This window comes from Corella eumyota, chromosome 5 (assembly GCF_963082875.1).
Source record: "Corella eumyota chromosome 5, kaCorEumy4.1, whole genome shotgun sequence".
Lineage (NCBI taxonomy): Eukaryota > Metazoa > Chordata > Ascidiacea > Phlebobranchia > Corellidae > Corella > Corella eumyota.
The window spans coordinates 6,047,316-6,061,836 of record NC_137494.1 but is presented as its reverse complement, the minus strand read 5'-3'; the positions used below and the strand labels follow the sequence as shown (position 1 = coordinate 6,061,836).

At 31.0% G+C, this 14,521-nt stretch overlaps 5 protein-coding genes across 5 annotated transcripts; 3 read left to right on the top strand and 2 right to left on the bottom strand.

The window, feature by feature from the left end:
• Positions 1 to 531: 531 nt before the first annotated feature.
• Positions 532 to 7,677, bottom strand: LOC145751918 (ATP-dependent RNA helicase DDX24-like). The gene is made up of 14 exons (XM_082568074.1): positions 7,532 to 7,677; positions 6,978 to 7,433; positions 6,478 to 6,651; positions 6,228 to 6,386; positions 6,002 to 6,158; positions 5,515 to 5,648; positions 4,992 to 5,159; positions 4,788 to 4,895; positions 4,260 to 4,434; positions 3,724 to 3,819; positions 2,686 to 2,873; positions 1,765 to 1,939; positions 1,019 to 1,131; positions 532 to 930 (listed from the first exon to the last, which is right to left on the bottom strand). The coding sequence occupies exons 1-13, from the start codon at positions 7,655 to 7,657 to the stop codon at positions 1,022 to 1,024; spliced, it is 2,226 nt and encodes a 741-aa protein (XP_082424200.1). The 5' UTR covers positions 7,658 to 7,677; the 3' UTR covers positions 532 to 930; positions 1,019 to 1,021.
• A 144-nt stretch (positions 7,678 to 7,821) lies between these two features.
• LOC145751920 (zinc finger HIT domain-containing protein 2-like) lies at positions 7,822 to 9,096 on the bottom strand. The gene has a single exon (XM_082568076.1). The coding sequence runs from the start codon at positions 9,052 to 9,054 to the stop codon at positions 7,885 to 7,887; it is 1,170 nt and encodes a 389-aa protein (XP_082424202.1). The 5' UTR covers positions 9,055 to 9,096; the 3' UTR covers positions 7,822 to 7,884.
• A 476-nt stretch (positions 9,097 to 9,572) lies between these two features.
• Positions 9,573 to 10,411, top strand: LOC145751921 (U6 snRNA-associated Sm-like protein LSm1). The gene has a single exon (XM_082568077.1). The coding sequence runs from the start codon at positions 9,688 to 9,690 to the stop codon at positions 10,087 to 10,089; it is 402 nt and encodes a 133-aa protein (XP_082424203.1). The 5' UTR covers positions 9,573 to 9,687; the 3' UTR covers positions 10,090 to 10,411.
• Positions 10,412 to 10,458: 47 nt separating this feature from the next.
• On the top strand, positions 10,459 to 13,571 carry LOC145751919 (uncharacterized). The gene is made up of 8 exons (XM_082568075.1): positions 10,459 to 10,579; positions 10,735 to 10,857; positions 10,955 to 11,350; positions 11,435 to 11,560; positions 11,803 to 11,945; positions 12,092 to 12,220; positions 12,369 to 12,986; positions 13,110 to 13,571. Exons 1-8 carry the CDS (start codon positions 10,527 to 10,529, stop codon positions 13,343 to 13,345), a joined length of 1,824 nt encoding a protein of 607 aa, XP_082424201.1. The 5' UTR covers positions 10,459 to 10,526; the 3' UTR covers positions 13,346 to 13,571.
• Positions 13,572 to 13,688: 117 nt separating this feature from the next.
• LOC145753363 (putative gamma-glutamylcyclotransferase CG2811) lies at positions 13,689 to 14,448 on the top strand. The gene is made up of 3 exons (XM_082569775.1): positions 13,689 to 13,871; positions 14,118 to 14,191; positions 14,253 to 14,448. Exons 1-3 carry the CDS (start codon positions 13,689 to 13,691, stop codon positions 14,446 to 14,448), a joined length of 453 nt encoding a protein of 150 aa, XP_082425901.1.
• Positions 14,449 to 14,521: the final 73 nt, after the last annotated feature.

Below are 14,521 nucleotides of genomic sequence, written 5' to 3'. Positions count from 1 at the left end.
TATATCACATGCCTATAGGTTTAAAAAAACACAACATGTTTTCTATAGTTTAACCAACAGAACACATTAGATAAGAACCTATTAAGTTTTGGCGGTATCACTAAAAACAGATTAATCTTAACCAAATATCTAAAAATTCGTTTTTTTGCTGATTTAGAACAAAAATTCCCGAAAAGACTTTTCCTTTAAAATAAAAAAAAATTTCCATCTTTCGTAATTATTATTTATCAATTAATCAAATAATTTCGATTAACTACTAATTCATATGTTGAGAGAGGTATTTTCCAATATCAATTTAGAGAAAAACCGTATTCAATCTTACATAGAATAGCGTAACCTAAATAGAGACAGCGTTGGCCCGTAAATAATTATCAATTACGACAAGATAACTCAATTTTACCAAGAAAGTAATTAACCATAATAACAGATTATTAGCTTAAGCGTATTTTAACAAAAAATTTGCTTTTAAAAGAGAATAATTTTGTATAAACAAATATATGTATTTATATATAATACTATCATTTCCGATTGCCCACCTACAGCCTACATTTTAATAGTTGTAATATGGTTGCATTTTGCAACTTATACACTTCCGTAATAATTTACCCCTGCACAACAAATGGTATTTTAAAGAGCTTTAAATTGGACATGCAGCATCAAAAGCTTATATATATATAGTATATAGTTGATAACACTGCTCATGGCAGCAGACTACGAGCCGAAAGATTTCGTGTTCGAGCCGCATCGATACCACATTATTTGTCTTTAAGACCTTAAGATGATATGAGAAAAAAAGACACTGCTAAACGTGTACAAAATATTGAAATCTGACAAATTTTTTTTATTTAAACATTGTAAAAATTTAACAAATTTTTTACAATCTTGTTGTTTTATTTATTTCTAGCCGCCGAACGTTCCAAATACTGTCATCTGAAAGGTTGAAATCATTTTAATTATAATATTTTAAAACGATATTTGGAAAAATTTTATTAAAGAATTTGATAAAAAAAAATATTACCGATTAGTTTTTCGTTTTTTTCTTTGAATTTGCAAGCGACGGCGGTGGCGGTTTCCTTCCCGCTTCAGAAATATCCGGAACAGAAAATTCCCCGCCTCGCGTTAAATATTTACCTGTGCAAGAAGAAACAACAAAACCACAACTTAGCGAATACAAAAAAACGACTTGGAAAATTTGGAGTGTATAATTGCCGGTGCGAACTGTGTAATTGATGTTATAAATTGATAGTTTTCAAGTACAGGATATTTAAATATAACTGGGTCAGGATAAATATTTTATAAATTAATTTTTTTTGACTTTGATATTCGAATAATAATTACTAAAAAAAATTGGAATTTTATTATTTTTTACACGGTAATGTTAAATTTTATCACGACTTTCCAAATAAAAAATAAAATAATATTAAAATGTCATTTTTTGAATGCCTTTGAATTCATAATTTTGCGGTTTTTCAAATAAGAAAAACTTGTCAAAAATCGTAAAAGTAATTAAGATGCGAGGACCGTAAAAGTAACAACAATCTTTCAATTAATATACAGGTATTATCAAGTTCCGATACGGGTATATACAGTGTTTAAAAAACCGTAAACCGAAATAGAAAATTTGGTTGGACTGGTAAAAAGTTATTTGGAAACTTTGAAACTGTTAAAGTAGCAGTATCCATAATGTAACGCAAATTACACATTTATATATATATATATATATATACATTTTTTTTTATTAACTTGTGAAAAAATTTCCCAAACCTGAAAAACCTTTCGGAAAAATCGGCTTTTTCAACAATGCTGTCAACTGCTGTTTTTTCATTTTAATTTCGTTAGAAACGTCGGCCGAATCACTCGTACTGATGAGCATGTCGTCATCCAGGCATATATCCATTGCCTCTGCGTTCTTACTGAACCAATCGTTGTGTAAACGAACCTGTCAATCAAAACTTTAGAAAAAAATTCCATCGTACGAGAAAATCTCAGACCGGAAATTTTTTTACAAAAATATTTAAACTAAAAATAAATTTTCGCGGTTTTTTTTTTTTGCTGATTTTTTTTCTTATTTTAGGCCACGTGTAATTAAAAATATATATACTCAAAAAATGCCTACAATTTGTCAATCAAATTTTTTACAAATAAGTCAAACCATTGTTCTCCAACAAAGTGGAAAAATGAAAATAGAAATTTTGTGTTTTAAAATGTCAATCAGTAAATAAAAAAGTTTCGTGGTATTAGTTCATTATTAAATTACACATTGGCAAAGAGCAAGGTTTACCTATACTTGAAACACTATACGACGTTAGCTTGTAACTTTAGCAGCGGAAATTTTTTTTCAAAAATTTTTTTTGCTCTTTTTCAATTACTTACTTTTTAGTTTTTTTACTGTGGGTTGAAAAAAAACACTACCCTTTATTTTTGGGCTACCACCCTGGCTTCTAGATAATGCGGTAAGTAATTGAGCTAAAAAAAAGGCTAACAAACCAACATAATTAAGGCGTCAAAACCAAATAAAATCACTTTGAAACTGTGCGAAAATACAGTGATCAAGGCTGTGTAGTAGGCCTTGGCCCTAACTATATAAGCAACAAAGCCTGATAAAGCCAGCAATTTTTATTTTAAGTTACGACTGTATAACTGGCCTTTTTACATAAAAAAAAACTAAAACCGAGCTTTACTCACCTTTTTCTGCTTATGCGACAACTTGTCTACCTCCTTAGCAATACTGACTCGTTTTTTTACGGCCGCAAGATAATTGTTGTTCACATAAAATATGGGAAGACCATCTTCTTTTTTTAGAGATTTACAAATCCTTTTGTAAAAACTTAACTCGCCAGAGCTAACCAACAAAACGCTAACTCCTTCCTTGCCTGAAAAATAAGAGAAAGATATTCAGAACGAACAGAAAACAATTAGTTTTTAATTGAAAAAAGTCAGTCAATTTTACTATGAGACTACTCAAGCTTGCAAATAGTTTCATTGGTAAAGAATTTAAAGTTATTACATTAGTCTTACATTTAACAATATTAAACCATTTTCTCTTTAAATTTAACCACGAAAAATGAGTCACATATTTGTTTTCATAGAAACGGTAATTCGCTTAACTAGCAAAAAAATGAGCTTACTAAATGAGATAATTCTGTAATAAATATCGTAAGTCGTATTGTTGGTACAACCTAATCGTTATTTCCGATTAAAAACATGTTAGTGTCACGAATTTATTTCCCAATCAAAGGTATTAACAATTGGTACACATTCCGATAAGTTGCCAAAACAAAATAACAAAAGAATTTATCGTTTGCTGATTAAATGATGCAATAACAAAAAATCAGATTTTTTTTTTTAACCAATACAACCGGTTTAAGTTGTTTACCAAGCAAAAAGTAGTTAAATCGACAGTAGGTATTACGAAACCAGTTTATTGAAGGTATTAGGCTACCTATTGCAACTTCCTAAAATAGCTCTCCATCACCATCTAACGACAAGCTTATTTTTTATTTTTTGTTTTCAACACCTTATCTTAACGTATCGGAAAAAGCAGTATTATTATGGTGGGGGTTAAAACAAAATAAAACGAATTTTGAACAAGATTTAACAGTGTATATAAAAATAAACCGGAATTATGTCTTTATAGTTACTATACCTTGAAATTATAATTACTCTGAAAATCTAAATACCAGGAATCACTAAATTGATAAAGTAACAAACTAACACACGTACCTGATCTAGCTGATCGACCGCTTCTGTGAATGTAAGTTTCCATTGTTCTTGGAACTTGGTAGTGAACAACATGATTTACATCAGGTATATCTAACCCTAATATAAAATAAAAATTAGTTAAATAACACCGGCAATATAGTGTTTAGAATGTTTAAGACGCTAATGATTGACCCGAACTTCGATTTTTAAAACCATCCTAAAGTAAGGCTTTTTACATCAACAAAGATATAACGAAAGTTTTGTGTAGCATAAAAAACATTTTCTAATGAATAAGGTCTTTAATTCAATTTCCACTACCTTATGCTTGCAGCGCTCCTAAAGAAAAAGTTACAAACAGTACAAATAATTGCTGAGACGAAATCCAATTACCAGATAAATTATTAATAAAATCCCAAACTATTAAAGTAACTTGATTACTAGGTAAGGACAACAAATGTCAGCTTATATTTAGAAGAGCTAAAGTCGACCTTTTTTACAGTGTATATGAAATCAGAAACAAATTAAGGCATAAATAACATATTACTAAAAAAATCTACCTCTGGCTGCTACATCACTGGCAATCATAACCGCATTAGAATTAGCTTGAAATCGATCCAAATGTTTTAATCGTTGTCGTTGCTGCATTTTAGCATGAATATGAAGAGGATTGCAATCTAAAGCCTCAAGTACACCAGATAAATGAAATATACAATCAATACTATTTGTGAAAACCTAACAAAATAAAACAAATTTACAAAGATTAAAACAATTTTTACACTTGAAATGGGTTCAATCCCCACTGCTCCCATGCTGTAGCACAAGTATGGCGCTATAAACGGTATAAACTCCTGCTGAGCCAATACTTAATCAGCAGTTTAATTAACAGGCATTTATTATCTATAATATCCCAAACTGCCACAGTCAACTTGGGACTGGGGATGGGTAACTGCTGTCAATCTATGTTTAGGTCATGAAACTGACCTTCCCACATTGAGGATAAACAAATACAAAAAAAATTCATAGTTACAGATGTTACCACTACAAGATTATAATTGTTGCTATACAATTGATAATTAAATGTTTACCAAAGTTCTTCCAGGATTAGATTTAATAAAATAATAAAGATAAAAATCTTTTTCAGAAGCTTCACAGATTATTTTTGATTCCGATAACTTCTCTGCTGTCAACTTTTTCTAAAAATAAAAAAATTATAAAATATTTAGTTTTGTTAAACTTAAGACAAATGCCAAATTCAGCAACTGGTAAACAAAAAAGAAAATCTTTTTTACAGTGGTTAGATCAGCTACAAAAGGTTTTTTCTGAATTCCGATTTTTTTCATTAATTTTTCAAGTTTTACAGTTTTGCTTTCAGTATTTTCATTTCCCCGATATTTTGCTCGGTTGGAACCAAGATGGACTGTCGTCAGTGTAGCAGAAAAAACAAAAGTCTGCCTTTTCTAAAAAAATTTAAATTTAAATTTTACTGAATACATTTTCAAGTTAAAATATAGCACGATGACAATATAAAATTATCAGCAGCGTGGTGTAGTGGTCAGAACATTTTGATTTCACTACATGAGGTACTGGGCTTTATCCCCACTGTTCTTTTGCTGTAGTGCCTTTAAGTAAGGCGGTATAACTGGTATCAACTTCTGCTATACAAATACTTCATAAACAGCTCAATTATCGGGAAATTATAATTTATAATACCTTAAACTTCCAAAGGCAATTTGAGAGTGGGTCAAGATAACAAATGTTACTCTATATTTGGGTAAAATCACAAAACATTGCACAAAATTAAATTTATTTTACTTTGTTAGCGTCCTTTATTTTCATGATCGCTAGCAACTTGTTAAGATCTTCAAAATGTCCTTTTTCCAACATTCTGTCCGCCTCATCAATTACAAGATAACGAAGTAAGTGCATATTCGTTAAATAAGGATGTCCTAAAAAAGTAAGTTGAATTTAAGAAAAACACTTGAAAAATAATATGCATAACCAAAGGCATGTGTTACATGGGGTTTCTGGCTTTGAGCTCCTATGTTTTTTACGCTGTGGTACCCTTAAAAGCATAAGCCAACAATAGTTCCTGTTATGATAAAAACTAATTGACAGATTAATTATCTGGCAATACAATCAACAATATGCAAAACTGCAAAAGGCAACTACGGAACAAATCAAGTTTAGGCTGTTTTGATGACATTTTACATTAAGAAATTATATGAGAACAAAATATTTAGATTCTTTTAATATCAACATAATTTGACATTTAATCAACTAAAAAATAAATAATTGAAACCTTCTTCCATTAATGCATGTAATCGTCCCGGTGTTGCTATCACGATATCAGGTTTTTTATTGAGTTGTCTGATTTGCTTCTGTGGAGCCATACCACCAACCACCACTGCCATCCATAAACCTGTGTACTTTGCTGCCTTGCTCAAATGATTTTTAACCTTAAAATTAGGCAAATAATTATTTAAACACATTTTTGTTTTAAAGTTTTTTAATTATTATTAACTTACTTGAATTGCAAGCTCCCTGGTTGGAGTAAGAACAAGAGCAGGAAGAATCTTGGAGGAGTTCCTCTCCAGCTCCTCTTCCACATTATAAGTGTCATCCTCATCTTCAAAATCACTCGGTAAATCCTCCGGATCATCTTCATTTATGTTTTCAACATCCTCCTAAATAAAAAAAAAGTTTACGATTTTATAAAACTGTTTTGAAATTTTTTGTGACTTCTTAAAAAATTTTTAATTTATTTTAAAAATTTACTTTCTGATCTTGAGACATAGGTTCTATGACATTTTCTTTTGCTTTTGCTAAACTTCTTTGTTTATCTTCTAGCAGATGATAGAGCAGTGGAATTCCAAAAGCCAAAGTTTTTCCACTGCCGGTTTCAGCTGCACCCAATACATCACGTTTATCGCGAATTGCAGGTGGCAAAACCTATAAGTAAGGTGCATGTATTAACCACTTAACATTGCATTGGTACGAAAGTGTTAAATTCTACAACAGCAGAAAATAAAAATGAACATCGTTTTTTTCTAGCACAAGGAAAAATCATTACCCTGTCTCAAATTGACTTTTTCTACTTATGAATATTATAACTCTTATTGCTTAATACCCCGCCTTACTCAGGGAGGCTACAGCATGGGAGCAGTGGGAATTAAATCCAGAACCTCATGCAATAAAGCTAGGTGTAAGAAAAATTACATACCAAAAAATTGTAACTATTACAATTACAATAGTTTAAGCAAGTTTTTATTAACTACCTGCTTTTGTATTGGCATTGGATTTGAAAATCCTTCCTCCGATAAAGCCTTCAAAACTAAATCAGGTACAAACAAATTATTCCATTCTGTCATATCTACAGGTTCAATTTTCTTGGTGTCAGAACTTTCTGATTTCGTTTCTACAGGGTTAGGTTTTTGTTTCTTTTTATTATTAAGTTTCGAGTTTTTTCCTTTACGTTTTTGACCGGGTTTGGTTTTAGAACTGTTTTCATTTTCAGTAACAATTTCAGTCTCAATTTGATTATTATTTTCAATATTTTCTTCTAAATTGTTATTATTGTCATTAGATATAACATTCTTTATTTCAGTTTCTTTCCTTGTTAATGCCTTTTTTAATTCTTCTCTCTTTTTTAATCTTTTTTCTTTTAGCTTTTTTTTATTTGAAACAATAAAAGATTTTTCAACATTTGGTTGTTGCGGTGGTATGTCAGCCTCCTAAAAGTACAAACAAATAGTAAAATAGTTACAAATGTTATTTTATGTAATATTATTTTTAGCTTGCCATAAATTAAAAAAAAAAAAATTTTATTTACCAATGTATATTCATCGAGTTCTTCAAATTGAATAAGATCATTAAACTTTGGACCGGCTTTTCCAATTCTTACTGGAATACTTTTCCAATTCTGTTTGGTGGAAAGTGTCTTGATATCTTTATCCATGACTTAATTCTTTTACATTTAATAAGTACCTTTAAAAAATAAAAATTTTAGAAATATTTTTGCAAAAAATTCGATACATAAAATAAATCATAAAATACAAGATCATTAAAATACTTTTACAAAACATTATAAGAATTTTTGAACTTATTTAATAATAACCGCAATAACAAAAACAGATCACACAATTTAATTAAAAATATTAGTATAAATATAATAAACAAATCACTTTAGTCAACTTCAACAATTAATGGTTTAGAAGGTTTACTATTTACTTTTGATCTTAACTCGTCAACAGAGGCTTTTAGTTCGGTTGTACATTTTTCTTCTTGTTTACGAATTTTATAAATTTCAGTTACTTCTAATGATAAAACAGAGAATTGCGATTTATACTCAACACACCAAGCTAACAAAAACTCTAATTTTTTACCAACAGCAAATAAATGTTTTCTCAAAGAAGAACTAGTGTCTGAATCAGTGTTTTTATTTGTCTTAGTTTTTAAAATTTTTCGACAATGTGTGCAGGCAGAATGTAATTCTGATAACACCATTAATGCATATTCATTGCATTTTTCTACATTTGGACCAACAAAAATGTGGGAAACATCTTGGACGCGCTCGTTAATAAATTCTTCGTTGACTTGTATGTCTAGTGTGTTGGAATTTTTTACACAGTTGTCTTGGGCATTTAGCAAAGCCTCTTCTGCACTCGAAAACGTTCTCCCAATTTCCAAAAAATCAGAAGACTGTACACAGCTCTCACAGAACTCTTCGCAAAAATCAGCAACCCCGCATCCATTGTAAAGTCTTTGAAAAAACAAATATGGGTAAAGAGTATTTATTAAATTAAATGCCACAAAGGGTGATGGCAATTTGCCATCAGGTAAAAATGTTTCAATTAATGGAACTTTAACAATGTTAATATTTGAACATGGTTTATTTTCAACATTGTTTATTTCGACTACTAAGCTTGAACTATGGTACAACCACCATGGTTGCCATGGTTTTGCAACTTCCACATCTTCTCCGAGAAAGTTACCAGAAGATGCAGATCGCCTAAACTCCTCTTTTTCTTCCGGACTTAACCGCTCCCAAAGATCATCAACTTCATCATCTTTAAGATTATTAACATCCAAACCCTGAAGTCTCTCTTCCAAAGGAATTTTAATCTGTTCCTCATTTAAAAACTCATCGATGGGATTCTCATCTTCAACTCTTTCCAACATTTCAAGAACTTTTATCTTTTCACTTTCAGGAACATGTCTTTGTTTAAGATCCTTTACGAAACATTCTTTGTAAAAGGATTCTGAACATTGCTCATGTTTTTCGTGTTTATAGCATGGCAAACTGCAATAAACTATATTACAACGTGGACAAGTGTATTTTGGGTCAGCACTCATGCATATATAGCACTTGCGCAACAAGTTAGTTACAACACAATCACTCTCACCCATCATTATAATACTTGTCTTACGTAAACAATTTGCTAAACGTAAACAACAATTTTTTACGAAAAAAAAAACGAAAAACACACGTGTTATTTTTTAGTGTTGTCAAATAATTTCTCAAAATTAAAGAACAAAGTTCAATATTTTCTGTAGTATTGATGTAAAGCAATTTAGTATCTCTGACCTTACGGGCACTACATTTTTTAGGGGGTTTGAAAATAATTTCGGGGTCCTGGGGAGACTATTAAATAATGTTTATTTTTTTATTGTATTTCCAAGTTTTCTAAACTTCTGTAGAGGCATTTTTAACTTTACTGCCCGTTAGAGTGTGTTTGCGTTTTAGCAGTGAAAATATAAACTTGAAACCTCGTTTTTGTGTTTGTATTTTAGATATTGAAATAACAAAGGCAAACCCCTGACGTTTGTTTGTTTGAAGTTTTAGGCATTACGTTTAATTTTACTATTTATAATTTTTGTAATCAATGCGTAGTTTTTATGTATGTTTTAGCGTTAGGAACGTCACCTAAACTGACTGACTGACCTAAATCTGTTAATCGTCAGTAAATAACACTCCTAAAATCTAACATGAATTATATGCCAGGCACTGCATCCCTCATAGAAGAAATTGATAAAAAACAATTAGTCATGTTAAGAGATGGCCGAGTTTTAATCGGTTACCTAAGATCAGTAGACCAATTTGCAAATCTCGTTTTACAAAAAGCTGTTGAAAGAATTCATGTTGATTCTATGTACGGTGATATTCCAAGAGGGATTTTTGTCGTAAGGGGCGAAAATGTCGTTCTGCTCGGAGAAGTTGACTCGGAATACGAAGAACGAAAAGACTTAAAACGAGTTTCGCAGGATATTATTTTGGCTGCCCAACACAAAGCACAACAGGAGAAGGTCGAGAAGGAAAAGTTAAAATTAAACGCTTTAAAAGAACGAGGATTAATGCCAAATATTGAACAAGGCGATGATCTTTATTAGCACAAAAAGTTTAAATTAAAAAAAAATTAAAACTGTACAAGTTTGTATAAATCATATTTTCTTTCTATTTTAAAAATTGTGTTGATTACGTTTAAGTAGAAAATTTTCTACCATATAAAGGGCAATATAAATTTTGGGTATTTTTAATAGATAATACAAAGTGAAATTAAATTCTTTCGGGCAGAAGTTTATTCACGATAAAAAATTAATTGTTATTCTGAATAATAAATAAAATATTAATTGTTGAACCCATGTTACCAACTGATAATAGTAAAATTTCTTTATTTTTTTTCTTTTGATTTTTTTTTAACCTTGAATAGCTGCTAGCTGCTAAGGATTATTCCTAATTAAAAGATTGACATTTAAAACATTTCTTTATTATTTATTTCTTTTTTTCAGACTTTGTATTTAAAAAAATTCAATATCTTAGAATTGAAATGGAAAAACAAGTATGTAGAGATTATTTAAGAAATGTTTGTCATAGAGACAGGTTTGTTAACAGAATTGTAAATTTTTCGCACTGCATTAATTTTATCTTTCATAAATTATAATTTTAAATAAAAAAAAAAAACTGAATTTTTTCTAATCGTAACAACCTATTTTATCAACATTTTTCTTTTATTTATTAATGCATTTTTAATTTAGATGTAAATACAAGCATCCATCATTAGAGGAATTGGAACAAACTGTGAAAATATCTGACGAAGACACAGTTTACGAGTTTTGCCATGACTTTCAGAATGACCAGTGCCAACGACAAAACTGCAGGTAACTTAACAGTAAAAAAACAAAGCCCTATTGTAAACATAAATTTATATTAATTTAGGCATAATTATACACTTATAAACAAACCCATTATATTAAGGTTTATACACTGTTCTCCAAAGGAAGAGGAAGAATACAATGCCACCAAAAAACTCCCCCTTCGCTTAAAATACCAGTACGACTACGGCATTAGCGACTACTTTCTGGGACAAGATAAAAAAATGAACCTCGAGCACAGTATTAGAATCCTAGAAGAAGCAGGAAAACCAGTTTGCCGAAATTATTTAAATTTCGAATGCAACCGAGGCAAAAACTGTAAATATATTCATCTGGATATTAAAAAAGCTGCCGAGCTTGCAGCGGAAATGGATATCGGCGCGGGGATAAAGCGACCGAGGATGGTTATGGAGGAAAACAATGTTTATCGAAATAATAATGACCAGTCGGGGTATAACATTAATATTGGAATACAACAACACAGACAGTCACAGCCTGAGTGGGTTATAGTGCTTTTTTTTACAACAACTAAAAGTTAATAAGCCTACAAATAGGCATCGTTTTACTTGCTATATTTTTGCAGGCATTTAGAAGAGGAGAATATATCTTTAAGAAAACGAATACAAGAGCTCGAAAAACAAGTTTCAGACTTAGCTGCTACAAATGAAGTTTTATTGGAACAGAATGCTCAGTTTAGACTACATAAAAGGTAAATTATTTTAAATATAATATTGCATAGGCTACCATATTTACAGTATAAATACCTATTACATTATGTTTTTTTTTAACAAGGGTTAACAATTCAAATAAAATCAATAACAAATACTATGTGATTTTACAATATATTACAACATATTACTACATACAATAGAAAAAATATTGATTGCCTTTATTTAACCTATATATATCGTATATATAACCTTTGTTATTTTGCTTTGTACATATTTTTAGAGGGATAACAAATTATGGTCCGTCCAAGGCAATGACATCTTCCTATTCCCCAGCTGTCGGGATGACAAGTCATGCAAATTTACAAGGAAACCCTGTCGTTAATAACAACCCACAACCTGTACCAGTTCAACTTAGTGTACAAGGTATTGGTTTTAAATTTTTTTTATTCTAAACATTTTTTTTAACATTGTGAGAGAGGCAAATCACAGATTTAGTAAGAAATTGCCTCCTAAATATATTTTAAAAGACTAGATTCAAATTTTAACTTAAACTTTTTTTGCAATTATAGTCACTGGTCAACCCCAGGTTGCAGATGTTAGAAACTCATTAGTTCAACCCCCGCAGAGAACAATGGTTGCGCCCGAACAACGAATTCTTCAACAAGTTCCAGCCTCTGTGTCAAGAACCACAGAAATAGGTAAGTGGGTTGTAAAAAGTGACAAATATTTCTAAAAAATTGCTACACTTAAAATTTTTAATAGTCTAGTAAAGATTTTAAATTTTCAATTTTATTTCTAAGACTTTAATAATTGTACCCTAATTATTTTTTTTAAATTTTTATTTAGCTGCTCAAGTTTTAGCTGCAAACATAGCTGCCAACTCAGGTGGCACAGTTGAAACTATTCCTGTTCAAAACCAAATTGTCTCAGCATTAGCTGGTCCAATACAACAAACCACTGCCATGATACAACAACCAGCTTTAAACCAAATGAACCAGCAACCCATTGCCAGTTACTCAGCATCATTGCCATCCCATAACCAGTTAGTACACCAGTCCATGGCACCATTTTCTGGTGCTATGCCGACTCATAACCAAATGGGACAACAGCCAGTTAGTTTTGCAAGTACCATTATGGCTGCAGCACTGGCTGGTGGTCGCAATGTAATACAAAATGGTGCAAACATTGCCGTAACCATAGCTGGAGACGTCAGGCAACCATCCATTGGTTCGATGGGGCAACCAGTTGCCATACACCAGCCTGCACTGGTTTACACAGTGACCAGATCAACAGACAATATGCAGCTTGCTAGTACAATAGTGCCTGCTACTGGTCATGAACTAGCATTGGTTGCAGATGCACAACAGCGAAACACAGCCCCATTGCATGGAGTGTCTGGACAAGGTTTCCATAATGTGTCATCAGCAACGCAAGCAATTGTGCAAGCTTCTCGCCAGCCTTCAGGTGAGATTGCATGATAAAACCGGGCACTACAATGCATATTTTCTGAAAAATATTGATTGAAATGATAAAATTTTTGTTCGAACTTGCTAGTGCAAATATTTTTAAAATTTGTTAATTTTTTAGATCTTGTCCAAGTTGCTGCACCAATGACTTCCGGAATTGGGGCTGCAATAACTTCAATGCCACCTGCTGTTTCTCGAGGGGCGGTTCACCCTGGGGTGCAACAGAACAACTTAGTTCAGCCCCCGAGGGTTAACAATGTTTCCTGTTCGGTTGTTAACGGCGGGGGCCAATTAAGCGAACAAACTTTAATCACGTTCCCTATCTCTGCAGTTCCACAGCAGCAAATGCATAACTAAAAGATTTTTAAATTATGTTGTTCGTTCGTTTTACCCTTTCCTCGGATAATGTCTTGAATTTTCTGCAATAAAATTGCCACATTTTTATTTTTTGTTGTTTATTGATTGTTCTTTTTTATTATTGTAGTGCCACAATTTTTTGGGAAAAACAATAAAAAAATGTCAACCCACCATTTTTGATAACCTTGTCTAATTTCTTTGTACAATAAATATGTGGTGCCCTTGATATCGATATTGTCTGTCAATATTTAATTATGAAGGTACATGCAAAATAAACAGTATGATCACCACAACTACATCAACTAAGGTTTACGCAAGTAAAGTATTGTGGTAATACCAGAAAATGCATAGAATATTTGTATTTGAAACTTTGAAAAAGGGTTTTTCAAACCATTATGTGATGTTAGACAAAAATAATGGAGAAGCCATTTTTCAGAGTTTTGGAAAAACTAAATTGAAATACCCTTTAGTTGTTGCAACTCAATTAAGAATACCATTTTTATTGAAGAAAGAAGGATTTGGCAATGTTAGTTTTGTTAATTATCTTAAGTTGTAAAGAAAAATAACATTTAAAAGACTATTTAGGAAAAAATTAATGTGTAATTCTTAAAAGTACTTTCTTAAACATTTAGGTAGTAAAATACAGTTGATAGCTTTTTTTAGAAAAAACTAATGCAGGTTACTCCAGTTAAATTCAATAAAAATATATTTAAATAATCTTGCAGAACTAAAAAGACAAATTGACATTACATGTTATCCTTTTGTTTTGTAGAATATTTCCGGAGAAATATACAATGTCGACGACAAAATGCTACAGGTTTTGGACGAATTTGAAAACCATCCACAGTAAGCATAAAATTAATAAATAATTCTTCCACTATTTTTATAATTCCTTTTTTTTTTTCAGTTTATTGACAAGAACTGAAATTGAAGTAACATCTAGCAATGACACTATTACATGTGGAGCATATATTTTGATTAACTTTAAGAAAGATCTTCTTGAGTTGCCAATAATAGATTGCTTTACAGAAAAAAGTGGTTATTTAGCCTCTGATGAAAATTTGTTTGGTAGCGTCTTAGATTTAATAAAAGAATCTAAGTAAAACTATGATTATTTTGGTCCCAAATTTTTTACCTTTAAATCTTCTGGGACAAAGTTTTTTTTACCTATAGAGA

Bases quoted from the DNA above. Each gene is read 5' to 3' on its own strand.
- LOC145751919 (XM_082568075.1), top strand. From the start codon at position 10,527: ATGGAAAAACAAGTATGTAGAGATTATTTAAGAAATGTTTGTCATAGA. The intron at 10,858-10,954 runs GTAACTTAACAG...CATTATATTAAG, and splicing joins TGCCAACGACAAAACTGCAG to GTTTATACACTGTTCTCCAA. The intron at 12,987-13,109 runs GTGAGATTGCAT...TTAATTTTTTAG, and splicing joins AGCTTCTCGCCAGCCTTCAG to ATCTTGTCCAAGTTGCTGCA.
- LOC145751918 (XM_082568074.1), bottom strand. From the start codon at position 7,657: ATGGATAAAGATATCAAGACACTTTCCACCAAACAGAATTGGAAAAGT. The intron at 5,160-5,514 runs GTAAAATAAATT...AAATTTTTTTAG, and splicing joins AAATAAAGGACGCTAACAAA to AAAAGGCAGACTTTTGTTTT. The intron at 1,132-1,764 runs GTTTGGGAAATT...CTTCTTGCACAG, and splicing joins TTTTCCGAAAGGTTTTTCAG to GTAAATATTTAACGCGAGGC.
- LOC145751920 (XM_082568076.1), bottom strand. From the start codon at position 9,054: ATGAGTGCTGACCCAAAATACACTTGTCCACGTTGTAATATAGTTTAT.
- LOC145751921 (XM_082568077.1), top strand. From the start codon at position 9,688: ATGAATTATATGCCAGGCACTGCATCCCTCATAGAAGAAATTGATAAA.
- LOC145753363 (XM_082569775.1), top strand. From the start codon at position 13,689: ATGCATAGAATATTTGTATTTGAAACTTTGAAAAAGGGTTTTTCAAAC. The intron at 13,872-14,117 runs GTTAGTTTTGTT...TTTGTTTTGTAG, and splicing joins AGAAAGAAGGATTTGGCAAT to AATATTTCCGGAGAAATATA. The intron at 14,192-14,252 runs GTAAGCATAAAA...TTTTTTTTTCAG, and splicing joins GAATTTGAAAACCATCCACA to TTTATTGACAAGAACTGAAA.